This window comes from Paramormyrops kingsleyae, chromosome 13, assembly GCF_048594095.1.
Source record: "Paramormyrops kingsleyae isolate MSU_618 chromosome 13, PKINGS_0.4, whole genome shotgun sequence".
In the NCBI taxonomy this organism is placed as follows: Eukaryota; Metazoa; Chordata; class Actinopteri; order Osteoglossiformes; family Mormyridae; genus Paramormyrops; species Paramormyrops kingsleyae.
Window position 1 is genome coordinate 29,725,332 of NC_132809.1, and position 22,454 is coordinate 29,747,785.

The 22,454-nt window shown below is 43.0% G+C and overlaps 1 protein-coding gene across 2 annotated transcripts in view; it reads right to left on the minus strand.

The window, feature by feature from the left end:
• Positions 1-22,454, minus strand: part of LOC111851931 (solute carrier family 66 member 2) — a 37,711-nt gene that overhangs the window by 13,463 nt on the left and 1,794 nt on the right. Inside the window, exons 1-3 of one of the 2 annotated variants that reach the window (XM_023827302.2) lie at positions 20,432-20,684; positions 16,506-16,744; positions 13,373-13,506 (exon numbers count right to left, since the gene is read on the minus strand). In XM_023827302.2, coding sequence (XP_023683070.2) covers positions 13,373-13,506; positions 16,506-16,711 — 340 coding nt within the window. In that variant the 5' untranslated portion in view covers positions 16,712-16,744; positions 20,432-20,684. Of the gene's footprint in view, positions 1-13,372; positions 13,507-16,505; positions 16,745-20,431; positions 20,685-22,454 lie in introns of those variants that run through there. The other variant, XM_023827303.2, reaches the window with a different exon arrangement.

The following is a 22,454-nucleotide window of genomic DNA, read 5'->3' on the forward strand; positions in this document are numbered from 1 at the left end:
GATTTGAAATGGCGTCATAAAGGAGATAAAAGGTTTATTTGAAGAACTTCAATTTTCTCTGAAGCAGTCAGATTTTTATGTGCTGACTCTTGGGGACGCTGTTCTTTGGTGCTGAGCAAGCGCTTGTTGTGCTCTGGGGCCTCATTGAGATGCATTAATCACGGTTTTCAGGTTTATGTGATCACAGTTTGATCACTGCTTAAAATAACTGCACGTATTTTAGTGAGTATACTTCTTTCTTTTTTTTTTAAAGGGACAATGACAGGTTTTCAGAATTAGATTTTACTGAAGAAATGCACATCTGATGAGGCATCATGGTGACCAGCCATCCAACCACAGAATATGATCCGTGTTTCACCTTAACTGGCCCTTTACAGGATGTTCAGTCCTTCGGGGGGGGGGGGGGGGGGGAGCTGGAACCCCTCACACCATCCACTCCTCATCCAAGGAGTTCCATACTGACATTCTACAATGGTTTCCTTTTTTGTATTTTTATTTGTGACATGAACAAAAAATAGGGGTAAAAACCCAATACGGAAACTGCCAGGAAGGACAGGTCATGTGACCTGTCACATGACTGCTTATAGGCCACTGACAGGTTTGAAATGCTGTGGGCACAGTGTTAATGGCTGAATACATTTACATTTAATTGCAGAGTGACACAGTCAAATTGGATCATTTTTAAAATATATTTTGACAGCTGGAAATATTATTGGAGCAATTCTGCACCTAGGAACTGTGGAAAAGGTGATGCCTAACTGCCACACTGCTGCTTTTATCCAGGACACTGCTGGATATCTCAGTTAGATAACTGAAGTGCTGAACCTCACTTCAAGGATACAGCAGCAGATCACATCCAGGGACTCGGACCTGCACCCTAGACGTAGCACCGGTTGCTGCACTGTTTTTGTTGTCAAAAGATTTGCGTAATTAGGGTTAGTGTATTTGAAAACTCCGGAAGCAATTTAGCATAGCTGATTTATGAGTGGACTAAATGCTGTCTTCATTGGAGGGCATAAGATAATGGATGTTTTGGTCTCCGATTGGAGGTGTGGGTTCAAATCTCATTCCAGACAAAACTTTTTGGGGGCAGCTTGAGGATTAGAATACTGTGCATGTAATTGGATGGTCGCTGGTTCAAATCCCAGGATCATAAGATTGGATTTTACCATTGAGCCCCTGAGAAAAACACTAAACCCTCAATTCCTCCAGGGACTGGCCGACCCTGCTCTCTCAGTGGTACATCACTTGGCAAAAAAGCATCAGCTAAATAAATTAAATGTAAAGAATGCCTCGTCTGTCTCTCTCCAGAAGAATCCAACATCCCCACTAACTGCAGCTTTGGACAGCCGCCAAAAGCATGGGGGAGGGGGGGGGGGGGAATTTAGATATGTGAAATAAGTAAAAGCTGGAAGGTGGGGCATCCAGTGGGGGGGGGGAGGGGGGGTACTCTTACAGACAACAAACCAAAGGATTTCAAAGAGATCTTTGAACATCATGTCTATCCTGATTCTGGGCTGAAACACCAGCAGCTTCCTAATATTACTTAGGACAGGTGACAAGTGACAGATGACAAAAAAAAAAAGAATTGCTCCACTTTAGGACATGAGAAATAAGTTGAGGAGCAGACTGTCATATTGATGATGGAAGTGCTGTGCATCTTTCCTTCAATGCGAGAAGAACACAGCCAGCAGCACCGTGGAGGAGGGGCAGCCAGCTGAATGGCAGGTGTAAATATAACGCGGAGCTTCTGCCCTTTATGGGGGCGTCCCTTATTTCATGTCTGCCCACGGCCACTTATCTTCCATTGACCTTTTTCACCGATGGCCTTTCCAGCACTGGGCCAACGGTTCAGCAACTTCAAAAGGAGGACAAGCCCTTTGTGTTCCAACTCTCTTATTGAAACTGTCAGCCAGGGATGGTTATCCCGCTATCTCAATGGATGATGACCGGAGAGCCTGTAGAGGACAGATGACAGCCTGCTCCCCATGCAATCAGTAGTCCCTCAAAGCTACTCAATAAAGATTAATTGTTAAATTGATTCGAAATCAACTCTATATGGTGTTAAACATTCTTTTGCTTAGGTATGAGCACGTGTCAGGGATGTTTTTAATCCACACGATTAGCCTTAAATATGAGACACCACATATCAAAAAGCTTACCATAGAAGGGTCCTATCACTTACGAGGCACCGTGACTCACTCTGGAGCGAACATTCAGCCACAGGAACAAGTGGCAAGGTGTCAGAATCATAACAGAATGCCACGGCGCTGAGAAAGAATGACTTTTTCTGGCCTGTCCAAGCTGTTCAAGGTCAGGAAAGTCTCGGAATATGACGAAGATCAAAACCTATTTATGAAGGTAGAATCTGTGCTCATTACCCTGAAGAAGCACAGCAACCAGCCAGGAGTGTCTGAGTACCTACAGGAGAGGCTAGGAGCTATGCAGGGAGTACAGAGAGTTATAAAGGCCAAAAAGGTTATAAAGTGCAGTTTTCCAAAGTCAAACAGACTATGGTGTGGCAGAAAGCTTGATAAATGAGAGAAATGGAGTAGGAGGATGACAGAGAGGGAGGAAGGAGGTTCAAACAAACAGAGAGCTGGGGTGACAAGGATGGCTAGGGATGAAAGAGGTGGATGGAAAGAGAACAAAAAGCGACTATTTTCACTTTTGTCTCAAAGTCACAGAAAATGGGAAATAAAAGGCATCCAGCTTTCTGCTAGTGGGGCTGCCGCAGGTACGATACATGTTGGGGGGAGGGAACCCCAAGCAGGCGAGCCGTCGGAGCTCTACCCGCCCTACAAGGGGGCGAGCCGGCGGAGCTCTATCCGCCCTACAAGGGTGCGAGCCGTCGGAGCTCTATCCGCCCTCACAAGGGGGCGAGCCGGCGGAGCACTATCCCCCCTACAAGGGTGCGAGCCGCCGGAGCTCTATCCGCCCTACAAGGGTGCGAGCCGTCGGAGCTCTATCCGCCCTCACAAGGGGGCGAGCCGCCGGAGCACTATCCGCCCTCACAAGGGGGCGAGCCGCCGGAGCACTATCGGCCCTACAAGGGTGCGAGCCGTCGGAGCTCTATCCGCCCTACAAGGGTGCGAGCCGCCGGAGCTCTATCCGCCCTACAAGGGTGCGAGCCGTCGGAGCTCTATCCGCCCTCACAAGGGGGCGAGCCGCCGGAGCACTATCCGCCCTCACAAGGGGGCGAGCCGGCGGAGCACTATCGGCCCTACAAGGGTGCGAGCCGCCGGAGCTCTATCCGCCCTACAAGGGTGCGAGCCGTCGGAGCTCTATCCGCCCTCACAAGGTGGCGAACCGGCGGAGCACTATCGGCCCTACAAGGGTGCGAGCCGCCGGAACTCTATCTGCCCTACAAGGGTGCGAGCCGCCGGAGCTCTATCCGCCCTACAAGGGTGCGAGCCGCCGGAGCACTATCCGCCCTCACAAGGGTGCGAGCCGCCGGAGCTCTATCCGCCCTACAAGGGTGCGAGCTGCCGGAGCTCTATCCGGCCTCACAAGGGTGCGAGCCGCCGGAGCTCTATCCGCCCTCACAAGGGTGCGAGCCGCCGGAGCTCTATCCGCCCTCACAAGGGTGCGAGCCGCCGGAGCTCTATCCGCCCTCACAAGGGTGCGAGCCGCCGGAGCTCTATCGCCCTCTCCATTTCCCAGAGCTGATGGTCAAAAACTGCCTCCCTCCCATGTCTGGTCCCACACTCTCTCCTCCACTGACAATTATTGTCCCTTTGTCTTGCGTAATATCGGGTGCCTTTCCGCAAGACGGCACTCCCAGCTCAGCCAAACCCTGCTGACCAATGATCTCACTGGTCCACCCACCCACCCCAGCCCACCTCTGTGAGATCACAGCATGCAAGTCAGCCCAGTTATACAGCAATATGTCCAGGAGGCATGGTTAGAAATGATGGCCCCCTGATAAGATGTCACATTGGCCCCCCTGTTATTTCGAGTGGGGGGGTGGGGCAGGGTACATTTTGCTAAGCGTGGGGGGGGGGGGCGATGGTACATTACGGACCACTATAAAGCGCTGGGCCCCCTGAGCTGCCAGGGACTCCATGCTTCTGTGACCGCCCCCCCCCCCCGCCTCTGTCACAATGCACAACCCTAATAGACTCCAGCCGTCTGCTTGGCTACATGAGTACGGCTAACCCCAATGCGGGCTGCCCGCGGCATTCGCTAGCTGCTCCACGCTCAGCGGCAGTGAGCAGGACTGGCCTCTGGCTCTCTTAGTGTCGGGGATGGAGGAGATGAATGTGCTACCATTGCCAGAAGAATCCTGGGCTCCACCAAGAATGTACTGGAGCCCCAGAAGCTCAAACAGAACTCCAGACGGCAACCTGAAATGACAGCCTGTCTGGCTGCCCATCCCACATCCCACACCCCTGTCTGCTTTACATCTTACCGATTCCCCCAGAGAAATCAGTGCACTGCAGCAACACAACATAGCTAGTGTCCCTCGCTAGCAGAGGAATGGTCTCTTTTTACTCTAAACGAATGAAATAAACCTACTTGATTTTCAACTGAGTGTTTAATGGACTGCTGGCAGCACTAATTGAGAACTGTAATTAGTTCTAAGATGAGTAATTCTACTTTCTTGTGAAAGTCTGCTACTTCAAGCTCTGTGCAAGACTTGCTGCATATCTAATTATTTTTAGGACCCATATTTCACTGTAAAATGTCCTGTTCTTATTACCATAGAAAATTACAACAGCTGAAGTGGTATATTAAACAGGAATAACGTGATGCTGAAATCCATTCATCCATCAAAGAGAGTATAGGGCATGAGGCAGAGATACATCCTGGACTGGATACCATAGGGCACATACATGCACATACTTACCAGTCAAAAGTATGGACACGCCAAACCGCCTACAAAGGAGAGCAGTAGTATCGTGTCACGTGACCTGGCCACCTGAACTAAACACAGCAGAAATAGTTTAGCAGGAGCTTGAGCAGAGAGTGAAGGAAAAGCAACCAATGAGAGCTCAGCATATGTGTGGGACCTCCTTCAGGACAGCTGGAAACGCATCCCAGAAGGCCACCTCATGAAGCAGGCCGAAGAGGAGAAAAGTGGGGTTAGAAAGGGCAATTGGGGTTAAGGGCCTTGCTCAAATGCCCAATGGTGACATCACTCTGCCAACCCCCCCAACAATTTTTTTGTTTAATACTGTTTTAGTCAGTGCATAATTCCATGTTATTTTACAGTTTTGATGTCTTTATTACTATTCTGAAATGAAGAGAATAGTACAAATAAACCGACACAGCCCATCTGCAGAGGGAAATATGCAGAGATGAGTTGGGATTCAAACTCAACCCTGGAGGTGCGTCACACATTCCGATATGCCGCAGAGCTGATGAATGCTCACAATATCTTTAGAAAGCAGAGATTTGTCATTAGACTGTTGTACCAGAACGCCCGAGACATCCTCCCACGTCCTTTGGAAAGGACACAGAGCTGTGGGTGGCATTGCGTATCAAAGTTGAGCGCAGAGCTGACGTCTTCGCAGGTATAGCTGTACGTTTGTACCTCCGGGATTCAAGAATGGATCAAAAATTCATCAGACATTCTGTATGACAGCTGCCTCAACAAAAAAAAAATCAATGCACAGTGCATGTTAGACACAAAAGAGCGCTTTAAGAAGACCAGAACATACATTGGAAAAAGCCATCCTCTGTGCTGGGCAAGTTTGCTTTAGGGTGCAAAACGTCTGTCGATATAAAAAGACATGAGAACAAAGCTGAAGATTTCCTTTCAAACAAAACTCACAGAAGAGCATCGTCCAGTCAGACAGGTATCACTGGGTCATTAGCCCCCAAAGAAACTCTGCTTTCGCCGGGCAGCATGTGTCTGACTACTCTGATGCCCCCCTTTAGAGTCCAAAGAGACACAGACAGGACACTAGTCACACACTAGCTATTCTATTGACTTGGGGCTCTACAAAGCATTTTTAAACAACAATAAACATTCAAAAGACATTTAACTCATTTAGGATTTAATTTCCCTCGACTGTGGATGAAATATCTGAAATTCTACATTGTCCACCTTGACTCTGCTATAGAAAAATGTTGCGGAGGTGGGTCCTTACAGTTACGAAAGCGAATAAAATTATACTTCTGCAGACCTGACAGCTTCACCTTTGCATTTTGGCACATAATGCTAAAGAAAACAACAAGAAAAATGAAAAGTTTGGTTATTTCAATAAAGCAATATCTATAATATGAAAAAAGTAATTGTACTATCTTTCAGGGTTACGCGTGACTGAACATACATTACTGTCACACAGGCATCTGGATTTCAAGAGACTGGAATGTTCCATCGATGCCGAATTCAACAAATTCTAAATTTTTGTCGACAAAAACCATAAACATGGAGTATAATTTAAATAAAACGAATAACATTTTGTGTGTTTGAAACAGAATTTAAAAGTGTAACCAAAATGCTACTAAATAACTCTTCTAGAAAATTCTATTCGGGTTAAATTCACAATCAGGCCTGTAATAAATCTGCAATCCGAGAGAAAGTACACTCAGGGGCCAGTTTATTAGTTACACCTGCTTGCAAAGTCTACCTCCAAACAACCAATCAAACGGCTGAAACGTCATACACACAGCACACAGACGGGGTCAGGGGTCACTCCCTGGGTGACTAAGCATTAGAGCAGCTAAGACGCTCGATCCCCGCCAAAATAACGCCACTTTCCTGTGATTTTCACACACTGCACTGTCTAGAGATTAAGGGAATGGTGCAAAGGGAAAAAAAAATAGTTAATGGAATTTCTGGGGCGAACACCTCGTCTATGAGAGTGGTCAGAGGAGAACGGCATCGTTGCAGCTCACGCAAAGGCCACTAGTTGCAAGACAACTGCTTGGCACAACAGTGGGGTACAGAAAGGCTTCACTACACACAAGGTGAATCATTCCCGAGGAAACTCGGAGGTAGTACTGCTTAGGTGTCCCAACTGGAGTGCCTGCTAAGAGTATCAAGGAAATAGATTGTGAAGTCGGTTTTACTAAAAAACATATAACAAATGTCGTTTATTTAGCAAATGCTTTTACTTTTTTAATGGACATTTTTGAGAAAGCAGGGTCAGGCCAGTCCTTGAAGCAATCGGAGGATAAGTGCCTTGCGGAGGAGACTAACAGTGACATCACTCTGCCTATTTGGGATTCAAACCAATGACCTTCTGATCACAGACACAGCACCCTAACCCACTCAGCACCCTAACTCACCCCCCCCCCCCCATGATATAAATATTACTCCAGGTTACTCCACCTCATTCTGGTCTGCTCATTCTCAGTCCATTAATTCAGTAGAACCCCCCCCCCCTCCCCCCCCCGCATAGCATTAGAGCCTGACCTTTTCGGGGGGAGAAAAAAAACAGTCTAATCCTCCCGCGATGGCCTGATTGTTTCATAAGCACCCCCACTTGACCCGTTTGTGCTTACAGGGGGATGACATCACCAGCGATACAGATCTAAACACAAAAATAAAACCAAATCAGTCACCCGACAATCTCTCTCCTTCCCCACAGAAACAAAAAATGTAAATTAATTTCCTGCTCTCCTATACCAATTCTTCCACCCTCCACAGCAATTAGCATTTTTTAATCCGCACAAATTACACCACCTTTATCTGCGTTTTTATTACATAGAGCTTCACAGGACACGCAGAAACAAGGAACGTGATCACTGCCCCCCCCCTTTCTCTGCCGGTGACTCCGACCGGTTACACCCGGCGCCTGGACGGTGCTGATAACACAGGGCCGGACACCGCACCTGAGCCCCCCCCCGGACAGGCGGGCAGCCCAGTGACAGAGTGACGACTCAATAGCAGCATCTCTCAGACATTTTCAGCAGCTCCTCTTCTCACAACATCCGTCACAAATCAAAACATCTTGGCATCCGGTTCCCCCAGGAGCCCATGCCGCCACAGACACCAGCCATATCTTCTCTGTCTTACGGTTACAGGTCTATATAATCCATAGGAACCTCTGGATTTAAATCATAATAATAATAATAATAATAATAATAATAATAATAAAAATTAAAATTCCGCTCCTGACCAGTAGAGGGCTGTGCTGTGCTGTGCAATATATTAGTCCCAGTTCACAATTTAGATTAAACCTACAACATCCTTAAATGCTTACATGTTATTGGGAGATACCTTATCCAGCATTCATTAGCACTATACTACCTAAATAATGATATGAAATAACTGAATCAAACTGTACTTTTGCCAGACGGCACCATTACATACACTATATGGACAGAAGTATTGGGACACCTGGCCATTGCACCCACAGGAAGTTTAATGACATCCCATTATAAATCCATAGGCATCGATATGGAGCCGGTGTCCCCTTTGCAGCTATAACAGCTGCCACTCTTCTGGGAAGGTTTCCCACAAGACATTGGAGTGTCTGTGGGAATTTTTGCCCATTTATTCAGTAGAACATCTGTGAGGTCAGGCACTGATGCCGGACATGAAGGCCTGGCTCACAATCTCCATTCTAGTTCATCCCAAAGGTGTTGCATGGGGTTGAGGTCAGGACTCTGTGTCAAGTTCTTCCACACCATACTCACCCAATAATACCACTTATAGGACTGTGGAATATCTAACAGGGAAGAAATTTCACAAACTGACTTATTGTAAAGGTGGCTTCCTGTGACAGCACCACGCTTGAATTCACTGAGCTCATCAGAATGACTCATTCTTTCACAAATGTTTGTAAACCTGACTGCATGGCAAGGTGCTTGATTTTATACACCTGTGGCAATGGGTCGGAATGAAACACCTGAAATCAATGATTATGAGGTGTTGTGTCCCAAAATAGTGCAAATAGTGTATCTTGTTGATCAAATTGATTTGGTTTGTGAAATGTTCTGAAAAAGTAACTCAATACCTTGATCCCTGTAGTTCCACATAAACACAGCAGATGTATGAGTTAATTATATTTTTTTTATATCAGGTACTGTAACATGGTTCGTCAATGGCAGCGGCTGGATATTTTACTTACACATTTCGTACTGTTTCTGGCCACATGCCCTTAGCTCCTGGTCATATAATGAGAAAAGTCCTGACTGTGGGCTTCTGGCCATTATTCCCTTGCACACTAGAAATGGTGTCTACAGCAATGTCCCTGTTTGTAATCCCCCTGCTGACACTGTCATTCACCGCCAATCTACTGACCAAGCCCAAATGCTGTGTTGGGTGTCGGATTACCGTATTCTTTATATAAAATTCACACCCCAAAGTTACCACTGCAGCCTGTTTCATGGAGACACTAAAACCTAATGAGACTATTAATTGAATTTTATTTTAGTATTATTTGACTTAAAAAGAAGACAGAAAAAATGGGCAAAATGTTTTTTGACTGTGTGAGTAAAACTTAATGATTGTTTTATTAATGGTACTTGGCACAATCTGGTAAGCTTAACTGCCTGTTGTATTACAGCACACTTGGAAGAACCTCTCCTTTAACACCACTAAAAACCAGTAGAACGTGAATCCACGTCATCAGAAAAACACACACCCCCTATTAATCGGGTTCATTTTTCATGTTTCCGCTTGCTCTTCAGCACTAGCTGTATGACATACCAGGCAGGTCACATGACCTGAGGTCCTGCCTGCCTCGTCCTCGGGTGTCCCACACTCCTGACGCATGCTCAGCTCAGACATTTTCTTGGCCGTTCGCCTCTGTGCAGTTCATACATGACATGCAGGCCAGCTCATAACGAGCGGCCCGCGGGGAACGCTGTAACGTAAGCCAAAGCGCAGTTGTTCGTGTCTTTGCCTCAAGTAGCAGAACGGCAGCTCTTAAGAGGATGAGAAGGGACAGCAAACAAAAAGGAAAACAAAAATTACAAATTCAAAAGCGGGTGCTGCACACAGAGATCTTTGCACAAAAATGGACTCAACGAGTTCATTGTGGATGCTTTCACAGCTTTCAAGTCTAAATACAAAGCAATAGTACTAAAGCGTATTCTTCATACTGAAAACCACGTGTCCCATGTGTGACGTTTACCCCTATACCCCTGCGATTAGGACACGGGGGGTGAAGATGGGTGGGAGGGCAATATGGTCAGCACTATTCTCAGTGTAACCAACTCCTCGCATTCCAGTTGTAACCTGATCCCACGGACATGGAACTGATCGGAGGAGATTTCCTACCGTTCTGGGAGTTGGCTTGACAGCTGTAGGGAACTACTGACTACTGGTCACACCCAGGACGACAGCATACGAGTGACAATCACCTTGTCTTTGATCCTCCTACACTATCTGAAGACCAGTCTGCCTTACCATGGCCGAGATTAAAAATCCAGGCAAATACCTGGCTAAGTTACAGCTTTTTGCGTAAGCACGGAAACTATATTACCTATAATAGAAACAATCATTATGTACAACACAGTGGCATTTACGTGTAGTTCTTGTATCGCTTTTGTAATTGTAACAAGTATTAGTAAGTTGAATCTGAAGGTCATTTGAAAATGTCAACATTTTTCTCTTAAACGTCGGCTACAGGCTGGACACGCTTGTATGAGCAGCAGAGCAGTAACGTCATTCTGAGCTTCTAACACAAGCCAAACACAGGTCTAACTTAATCTCTTCCCCTAAGTTCAACAGCGGTGTATATACAACAAATGCCCTTTTGTTTTTGACCGCTTCAATTAATTTAGGCAAGTTATTTTGTGCCAGGAAAGGAAAGCTGTTAAATGTTCTTTGGGACGAGGGTAAAATTTCACAGCTCGTGGAAGAGACATTGTATTGAAGAAACAAAGACTGCAGACAGCGATCGAGAACTTTCACCTATCTTTACCGATCAGATCTCACAGCAGATGCATCGACTGATGCATAATATAGAGGTGTTAAAATCATTAAAAGATTAGAAGCCAATTATAGCACTGGGTTCACTTGCAAATGCATCACTTATCGTCTGAATAGTATGTAGCCGATTCCTCTGCCTTTTTGGCACATCCAAAAAATACACAATGAGTAATACTTTAATTTACGAACAAACATGTAAGCTTTGAAAATCGGCATAAAATACTATGGATGAGAAAAAATCTGTAACCCCTTACAATTTTCTTTAAAGTGTGTCTCAATAATTCAATAACCGTAAAGATTTTCTCATGTGTGTCTGCAGAATTATCCTTCTGATAGCATAAAAAAATGAGTTTAAATGCCTCAAGCGTAAACATCAGAGAAAATAAGCGAATATTAGAAATAATCAATCAGCTGAAAGATAACAAATGTGATCAGAATGTCCTCATAAATATATAATATGCACAGAAATGTACACACACTCACTGAACTGACAAATTACCAGCAGAATATGCATATGCCTGCAAGACCCTGTAGCATCATGAGTAATAAAATCAATGAAATGTTAAAGGCGATTTCCCGCCTCATATACAAGTAATAGACTATATATAACAATTCAAAATACATAACTATCGACAAACCAAATTTAAACATCAACAATATTAACAAAAACAACCATCCAAAGGACAAAACAACAAACTTATTCCAGAATTCCAGGTACAATAGGACAAGTATCCCTCCTTAACTGCTGCAGACTCACAGGATGATCGGTTGTTGACATGCCAAGGATCAAGCGCATTTTGTTAATGGCTACGTGGCCGACCCCAAAGCACTCTGCGCATTTCCTGTCTGGCTGCTCACCCTTTTAGTGCAACCGCAAAAGCTGCAGTGGACTTACCGAAAAGCTTTCACCGGCATGTAAAGCCCATTTTACGCATTGCTATTGTGCCAGGAAACATATTTCCTTTCTCTACAGTTTTTTTCCTGGTCTGTAAATCAACAAAAAATGGGCTAAATTCAGAGGCCAAATGCACACCTGGATACTTCTGGCAGTTTTTTTTACTCTGTCTTCATTCATGGCATTTTGAGGACTGAAGATACCTTTTTCTATAAACTGGTGTCTACATTAAAAGTTATACACCCATAAGGCATGAAGCTGTAGAGGAACACCTAACCTTCCCCTACAAATGGCATGTATGTGAACGTTTACATCAACTTCTACAGAACCAACTATAAAATGAGACGGTGTAGTCTCCTCTTGTACTCTAAAAACACGCAGGTAGGAGAACCGGCATCTCTAACCTACCCAGAGTGTCTGACTGTGTGTGTGTGTATGTGCCCTGTGATGGAATGGCATCCAGTCCAGGGTGTCCCATGCCAAGGAATACCAACCCCCCAGTCCAGTTTTATGGCAGGTCATGGAATACTGAGGGTTTTAAGGAAGGGTTGATTAATTCCCAAAAATCAACTATTTACAAGCAATACCTTCTTTTTTTTAGGACCCGTGACATTTGCAGTTCTGATTGCAGATAAGAAAAATGATCAACGAAATTTAGAACATCCCCACTAAGAATTTTTCATTCTAGGAAGTTCCAGAACCCGGTCCCAGTTTATATCTCCAGTGGGGACTTTTGTAGCTCCGAGTCACTTTCAAATGGCACAACAGCAAACACAGCCTTTTATTTATTTTTCATTTATATGACCCATGACATGTTTATAATTCTTATTAAATCTGGCCAGCATGTCGATCTTTTGTTTTCCACAGAAAAAAAAAACAATGTCATGTTATCTCGCTAATAATCGCTGGCAAGTTTCACCGCTGGTGCCGACAATATTAGACACAAGTATATTGGTTATTAATCAAATTTTCTGATGCAGAAATATGGAGATGCAAGCAAACATGTATTAACTGATGCATCAAATGTAATAAAGGTACAAAAATAATTCCATCTGCTCAATTTTTACTCCAGTGCTTGTGGTCAACCAATCAGCAAGTTATCGCTGTAAGCCCACCCCCCAGTAGTTTGTGTTTGAACGAAAACTACCTGATTTTGGACACAGCTCTAGTATGGAGTAGGGACTAAAAAAGGGATCCAGAACTGCCTCCGAGGAACTGGGTTCCGGCGGTGTGAACAAGACAAAAGTTCCCGGTTCCGGAATAAAGTTCCTGCGGTATGAAAGTGCCTAATAATATGAAAACAGAGGAAGGGTGTGGTAGAGCGGCGAGTATCCCTGTCGCTTTACGCCTTTAGGGTCGCAGGTCCAAGGCTGGGTGGCGCAATCGCGGTACAGTATGTGCATGTAACACTTTTATAAAATAATATTTTACTATAAAACAATATTCTTCAACATTAATTGCATTCAGCTCAGGTAATACTGTTATTCTGCTGACATTGACAGAACCTTTGTTAAGATGTAAAATGCAGAAATAACGTTACATTAACCTTGTTAGCTGGGGTCATCAGGTGTGTGACTTAGCTAATGCTGTCCTGGAGGAGCGGTTCTGGAGGATGGGGCACCTTATGGATTCTGCTGCGTTACCTGTGAAGTGGTGCTGCTTGGTGGCGACCCGGTTGGTTCCCTGGACGTTGCAGCAGAGCTGCAGCATGGCCAGCATGGTGGCGATCATCACCACGCTCTGCATCAGCAGCGTCAGCTCAAACTGCTTTCCGATCCTGTGGGCACACGGGCAGCACGCGGTCACGAGTGCTCAAGGACGCACGCCCACGTGATACAATCACCGTGAACCGGAGTTACGCCGTCAGGCTCACGCAGCGAGTTAGTTCACATTAAACTGAACTTAGTCTTAAGCTAATCATGCAGAGAGAAAAATTCTCCCCCAAGGAAGTGCAGCAATAATAAAAATTGCAAATTGAGAGTAATGCAAAAATTTGTATTGAAGGTAATGTGCTGTTAAGGCGTTTTCCTGAATTCCAATGAAGACGTGTAACCAAGCCAACTGACTGACAGATGTGATGCAACGATATTGTAATATAAAAACAACGGCTGCAAAAATGTAGTCATGTTATGTCTGCCATAATAGAAAGTTTAATAACCTCCTCCTTCCTAACATCTAATTAAAAGCCCAGCTTCAGGAGATTTTCCAAACACAGATTGACAACGTAACATCTTCACTTTCAACATAGCCTCAAACTGTGGAGTTTTCTTGGAGATTTACTTGGGATTTGTCTAAATTCCCCTTATTCCACTCTGAAGAAGGGGATGAATTTAGTCTGCTTTTCAACCGTCTATCCACCATGTCACTGTGCGAAGACACGGCCTCTAGCAGGGCCCACTGGGGGTGGTCCGTGGGTCAGCAGAAGGTTGTTAGTTCAAGTCCCATTCGCGGCAAGAATGGTTACATCACTGTTGGGCTCTTAAACAAAACCCTTAATTCCTGAAAAAATGCCCCTGGGGTGCTAGATAAATGTCCAACCCTATGCTTTAACCTCAAGCTCCTCTCTCCCCTGACAAAACAATGGAGACTCTCCCACATACTCATAAACCAAACAGACACCTTGATAAGGTGCAGCTCTATTCCTGGGGCCCCTGGCACTCATTTCACTGTAACTTCAGAACATTCAAAATGGAATTACTAAATGTGTTGGTCCTACATCTAGCTCTACAGAGCTCTGGGGAACTTGATTCTGGTACATTTCATGAAAGGAGATCGCTGTCTTACCGTGTCCCTTTCACAATGATCTCTTTCCTGCTTTTATCTCGGCAGCCATTAGCTAACACAGCAATTTTCCATCACCTTGTTTGTTGATAAACACCAAACACCGTATCTTCATTCAGACTGAAATTACTAAGTTCTACTGACATGGCTATGGCAGTTCATAGTACCACACTTGAGGCTCATTCCAGTAACGCACGCGCACGCACACACACACACACACACACACACACACACACACACACACACACACACATGTAGGGTAAACATATCCTTATGGGGACCGCTCATTCATTTCAATGGGAAAAATGCTAACGCTAACTATGACAACCTTAACCCCTACCCTGCCCTAACCATAAGTAACCAAACAAAATACAAGAGTTTTTGCATTTTTAGTTTTTTCATAGCAGTCACTGATTTTTATAAAATAGAGCTTTCCATTATGGTGACCAGGAAACCGGTCCCCATAAGGGAAAAAAACGGATATTTATCACGTTATGGGGACATTATGTCCCCATAAGGATAGGTAAACCCGCTCACACATACATACACACACACATACACATACACACACATACACACACACGGTTTTGTCATTATACCTTTGTGGGGACTTTCCATTCATTTCTGTAGGGAAAACCCTAATCCCAACATGAAGACCTGAACCCCTATCCAGTCCTAACATTAACCATAAGTAGCCAAAGAAAATCTAAGACTTTTGGCATTTTTCCAAATTTGTCTACAGGGAGTTTGGAGCAGCACGAATATAGCCAGGACTAGATAAATGGACACTTTGTCAAATGTTTTCTGTTTTAATTGCATGATTCAGCAATTGAATATGTCGCAGGGTGGGAAGACAATAAACACAACATCAAAAACTATGTATTATCTAGAGCTTTGGTGGTGTAATTGCTGAGTGAAGACGCACCAGCGCACAAGTTATAAATGCTCACAACGGCGTAGGCCACACGCGTAAGTCACGACGCAGGCTTGATGCAGAAGTGTAAATCAGCCTTTACTCTCTTCTCTCTAGGCCTGTCATGATAATTACATTATCGGTGTGGTATGGATGTTATAAAAATAAGAATTTTACTAAAACTAACCATGCATTATATCACACATGTCAGGGTTATAATTGTCAATGACAACATTCCCATGAACAGAACTTAAAAGCTATAACTAACCGACAACTATAAATATTGGTTCCACAACCTACTGCGGTTTAATAAAAGCAAATGTTTATAAATACTATTTAGCTGAAGTAATGATTTATCTTTGGGCCTCAAGTGCATTGAACTTGAACCACAGAAATACCCAACATACATCGCCACTTTGCCAGCAAAGCCTTATAACTTTACATCTGTCCCTAGAAAAAAAACTATTAAAATCTAAAGTAGAGTATGTAACAACTAAATTAAAATCTTTAAACCATGCCTGAAAGTAAACTAGATTTCAAAAGATAATAAAAAATAATATAAAAACCAAAATAAAATAAAAAAATCAAAGACATAATAACACTAACGCAAGAACATACATGGGTATATGGGGCTGCAGTACAAACGTATTTTATTTAGTTTGTAGCCATCTGGGAATCGTTATAATCCTGTAGCGACGAATCATATAAATGCCAGTATTTCTGGATTTTCTCAATCAACCATTCTTCAAAGCTACTATCCATTTTTGTTAACATTCTGATCATGGGGGTTGGGAAAATATACAATGTGAAATATATAATGTTAACAGAGCCTGAGAGTCCATTTATCTATGTTTTTTATTTATGTTTTATTTATTTAGGATATTTACATTTTTCCTATTCAAACATTTGAATATGTGGTGCACTTGCATTATTGTGCTACTATATTATCATTACACGAGCGGCATAAAATGATCTTAAAATGACAATAATATTGTTTACCGCAGTTACTCCTGAGACAGCATAACGCCCAACAGAAGTGTAATTACTGTGACAGGCCTCCCTGCAGCCCCGATCTTGCTCACCAGAAGAAGATGCGGAGGATGTTGGCAATGAGCAGCACCAAACAGACACGTGTGGAGAAGCCTTCCGTATTGCTGGTCCTCTGAATCTCCAGATACTGTGGGATGTATGGTACCATGCCGCCAAACACCATCACGCAGGACGCCACCCAGGACAGGAGGGACCACGACCTCCCTAGGTCCTCTTTCATTTCCACATCCATGTCCATCTTCAGCAACGAGAGGCCATCATCCCAGGAGCCCTGGACACAGCAGAAGAGCAAGTGAGCTTGGTAAACAGCATGAAAAATATAAGCTACTAGCATGTTGGCTACTAAAGAAATTATGAACGATAGACCAACAAGGAAATGAGGCTTGCCAGCTAATCTTTGATGGTTTCCTGCAGATCACGCTAATTAACTGCAAGAGCTCAGTGGGATCTCATAACCACAACTTCTTATTAGTTCGTTTCTAGATTTCATGATACCGACGCTCCCTGTTATCTTCAGATAAAAGCTGATTAACACGTCACAAGGTCACCGAGAAGCAAACACTCTAATGAGCAACAAGCATCTAATGGCACGTCACGTATTCCGGAAGGCTGCGGCATAAACAGAAGAAGCCAGCTAAGAACTGCACATATTTCTATAACTACATTGATATTTTATAAGTAAAGTATTCAATCAAAAAGGTAAAAGCTTCCATTTTATATTTATTTTTATTGCTTTTTGCTTCTAGGAGAATCCCTGTAAGAAGAGAAACTGGTGTTTCCCAGTTACACTTTTTCATTAGGGACTAATTTTCATGTGACGAGGAAAAAATAGAACAGAGAAGAGGATCCGTGAAACCGACAGAGAAGTCAATGTGTGTCTTCCTCATTCTGAAAGCACCAGTCACAACTGTTGTGTCACAGCCGAGGGGGTGAAGTAATTATTGAGCAAGACAGTAGCTGATGTTTTTTTTAATACCTGATCCAGGTTATTGTTCACCATACCTACAACTCTGCTCATAGCACCTTTGTGACAAGCCTCATACCTGCAGTTCTGCTCATCCCTCACTGTGCTGTAAACCATCACTCCCTCTGCACCTTTGTCTGTTCACTGCACCACTGTAAATTTGATTGGGTCAACGTTTTAGGGAGCTAAAGCAACACAATACACATAAAAGCAGCTATATCAATGCAACCCATTTCATTATCAATTATCAACAGAAGCAAGCTCATTATCAATTATCAATACAAGCAATCCCATTATCGGTTATCAATACAAGCATGCACACATGGTTGCCTCTCAGGAAATGTGATTCATGCCATTGTTGCAGTGTGGTTATAATTTTTCTCCAATCAGGAATCTGTCAAAATGACAGAACACTCATTTTCTTTTTACTACGGTCATGTTCTTCAAACGAACATTTAAAAATTTCAGGCCGCTTATTGCTTAGAAGAGCCTTTTAATGAATCTAATTTTTTAAAAGGACAGAACTTTGACTGAAAGGAATTCCTCCTTGATGTGGATCACAGATTTCACTCTGTCATGCCATTCACATCAATAAACTTTCTGCTTAAAAAATTTCCCCCAAAATGTGAATTTATGATGTTAAGTAGCCATTGTTACTCAAATGCATGTATTATATAGTAGGCCTATATCTACACTGATCAGCCATAACATTAAAACCACTGGCAGGTGAAATTTATATTGTTATCTTGTTATAATGGTACTTGTCAAGGGTGCCATTATATATCAGGCAGGTGAAAAGTCAGTTCTTGAATTCCATGTTGGAAACAGGAAAAATGGGCAAGTGTAAGGATGTGTGCAAGGGCCAAATTGTGATGGCTAGATGACTGGGTCAGAGCATTTACAAAATGGCAGCTCCTGTAGGGTGTTCCCAGTATGCAGTGGTCAATACCTAGCAAAGGTGATCCAAAGAAGGCCAACCAGTGAACCGGTAACCGGTGACACCCAAGGCTCAGATATCAGAAAACACAGTGCATTGCAGTTTGTTGCATATGGGACTGTATAACCACAGACAGACTGGCCAGAGGGCCCCTGCTGACCCCTGTCCACCACCAAATCACCTACAATGGGTATGTGAGCCTCAGAACTGGACCATGGAGCAATGGAAGAAGGTGGTCTGGTCAGATTGGTCGCATTGAATGTTATATCACGTGGACAGCCAGGTGCATGTGCATCAGTTACCTCGGGAAGAGATGGTACCGGGATGCTCTATGTCAAGAAGGCAAGATGGCGGAGGCAGTGTGATGCTCTGGGCAATGTTCTGCTGGGAAACCTTGGGTCCTGACATTCATGCAGATGTTACTTTGACATGTACCACCTACCTAAACATTGTTGCTGACAAAGTTTACCCCTTCGTGACAACGGTATTCCCCCCACAGCAGTTTTTCAGGAATGGATTGAGGAACATGAAAAAGATTTTAAGGTGTTGACTTGGCCTCAAAATTCCCTACATCTCAATCTGATCAAGGATCTATGGGATGTGCTGGACAAACACGTCCGATCCATGGAGGCCCAACCTCACAACTTACAAGACTTAAAGAATCTGTTGCTAATGTTTTGATGCCAGAGACCATAGGACATCTTCAGAGGTCTTGTGGAGTTCATGCCTTGACATGTCAGAGCTGTTCTGGTGGTATGAGGAGACCTACACATTATTAATCGTGTGGCTTTAATGTTATGGCTGATCAGCGTAGATGTTCAAGAGAATGACATGAATAAAGTTAATCAGGAGGAAATTAGGCCTTTCTGAGGTTGTTGCAAGATTACTTGAACCTTTCAGCATTGCAACTGAAACATTGTTTCCTTGTTTAGACACCTACAAATATAATGCATAAGCAAGACTGCTCTGCGTTTCCGGTCAAAATTCTTAATAGTTTAAGATAATGAATGTAGCCCATTCGTGCAACTCAGTTTATGCAGCAGCATTTTTACTTTCAAGATCTGACATGCAGTGTATTCCAAAGGCAGGAATTCCTCAAGTAAACACAGTGCGCATGACCTCAGCAGTCTACGAACATTTAAATTCACAGTGCAACAAATACAATACATGGATTAAAAATGTTCAACTTTCCACGTGATGATAACTGTCTAGATCTGTCACATCCATAAAATGGCTTCCATTTAACTATGGGCATATCGTAAGATACTCATGATTTGCTCCGAATGACAGCTTTCAAACCCGAAGAAGAATTATATTTACTTAGGTTTATTGAGTAGCGGACCATTCAAATAACCAGAAACTATGATTCGCTAGTTTTGCCTGCGTGGTAATTTATTTTCACGTCTAATAAACAATAAAAGACATGATGCACACACACTGCATTCTTTGCACCAGTCTCTAAACTGGGAATACCGCGCCTGAATACGCGGTTTGCCCAGGCAGATTACTCGCAAGAGAAATCACGATTAAAAAAGTAATTGCTTATAAAAAGTTCGCCAATAAGAAAATTATATTCCCTCATATTAAAGGTCCGGCTTTCATCTAAGCTAAGAATAACTTTTCACACTGAAGTGACTGATACTTCATTAAATGACCACCTGCCAGAAACACAGCGCCTGAAAAATACCATTTTGATCTTAAACGATCCAAGACCCAAGACTGATGTAATCTTTTATTGGTTTCATACAACACCTTTTCATTTAGATGTAAGCTTGGCAATTTTTGTTAGTTGACATTATCGACAGTCCAATACAACAGTGCTAAACAATCTTTACAAAATAACAGTTTGAACAGTCTTTGTATGCGAATTAAGATAATTCAACAGCTTGTACTTTTGTATAAAACTTTTTAGAAAAGAAACTAAACAATCGTTTTTAAGTTTAACTTAAGTACTAAAGCCAGTCTGATAGTACTCAACTCACAAAGGCATTTTGAGTTTAGGAACTAAACCAGCACTATTAACGTTAACTTTCTAATTTTAACGGCGTTTTACTTACCTTTACTTAAAACGTTCTCCTGGGTTGTCACTGTTTCGGTCGTACTTTTACCGCACATTGAACATAATATTATTTCCATGCACCGTCATTGCCTTCATGTGTAACAGATAATAGGAAGTTTTTAAGAAGTGACTCCTATGCCCTGGAGCGCGGACTCATCTGACAACTGCTGCGTCAAAGTGGCAGGCAGTTTGCAATGTACAATTTGCAGTTTGCTAAACGCAGCATTCAAGGACTGTAACAGACTCATGGGTCAGCTAAAGCCTATAAACACAATATCACGTTGATAGTGATTTGGGCGTAATATATCACAACTACCGGTTAATTATAAATACACTATTACCACTTTTTCTAAGCTGCAGTAATGCAAACCTAAAATTTTATATATATACATACATATATATATATATATATATACATACATATATATATATATATATATATACACACACACACACACACACAAACACGGAGGAGCACGGCAGCCGTACGCAACTAAAATAAAATTGTTAGTTTATTTTGAAATGTTTATTTATAAAAGTATTAAAACATTTGCACGGAAATTAGGTTAACTCTTGTTTTTTAAGCTTAACGAAATGTGATTACATTTCAACGCAAGTAATTTTATATGGAATATGGAAAAGGTGAAAGAATAAACAGGATGCATATGCAGACAAATTAATATAAATCCGAAAAAATAGTCTTCAAAAAGACTACAAATTGCAAATTATTCGCTTCCAAACTCATTACGAACAATATCGCGATACCTTGAAGTCTCTCGTGAAAAGAGCTGAATTTCAGCCTTGCGCGACAACTGCGCCGTAGAGAAACGCAGTCCTCATCGCCCGTGACTTCCTCCTGCTTATGTCCAGTAGGCATGTGGTGCACGATGTAAAGTGTAAGTGGAATTTAGGAGTTGTTAAATTAGAACGAATTTGCCACCAGAACAACCTTTCATTCATTGGTTCAGCCTTAACAAAAGTAGAGGATACGTGCATAACTACAACACAGTTGTTAAGCTTTAAGCCTTTAGATAATTATCTAAGGCAGCTTGAGTTACTGCAAGTCGCAGGTGGCAAACTCGATGCACAAGCCCCGCGGAGTGCAAACTGTGGGTTAGTACTGATCTGTCACTGCCATGTCTAAATGAAGTGCAGCACTCGCAAATTTTCTGACTGAAAAATTAGGTTAAAAATAGCTAAACCGAGATAGTACAATTGAATACTTAGACGATTGGGGGGCGGGGGGCTTTCCTTACATTGGCTGGCAGCCTGGTCCATCTGCTATGGCTGAGGGCATTATCACAAAGTAGCCTGTGCGACTGGAGACTATGGCCTGGACTATACACATTAAAATTTTAAAATTATATTACGCTTGGGCCAGCATGGTGGCGCAGTGGTTAAAACTATTGTCTACCACCTCTGAGCCCTGGACATTTGAATGGTCTGAGGTTTCAGGAACATGAAAATGGGAGGTGTATCTGCAGAACATGGTCACCTTTACTGAAGTATTAATAATAGAAAAAAGTTTAATGAGGACAAAAAGGATCCCCTTTCTGACCATCTCTGGGGGTGAAGAGTCACATAACCAACACAAGTAGGATGTTTTAACATCAGGCTGAAAGTTTCATCTGCTCAAGTTAATGAAGAATTACTGTTCCAGACATAGAAAGATGCCACAATCTTAACTTTAAATGTTGTGTTTGCCAAATACAAAACTGATACCTTGAGTAAGAGTATTAAGAGTATACACCATCAGAACCAGCTTACATGAATATGAACCCAGCCCAGGCAGATTCATACATACCACAAGCCTACCTCCTTTCCTAAATATTGTATGTGCTATACTAATCTCTAAAAAAAAACACGCAGAAACAGATTATAAGTCTTGTTTACATTCCCTCCTCATTCCATAAACTCAATGCAGAGGTAAAATAAGGTTAAATGCTAGCAGTGAGTAAAGGCTGAAATCCCTGTAGTGACGACACAATCGGGGTGATTCTGAGCACATCTAAGGAGAGATG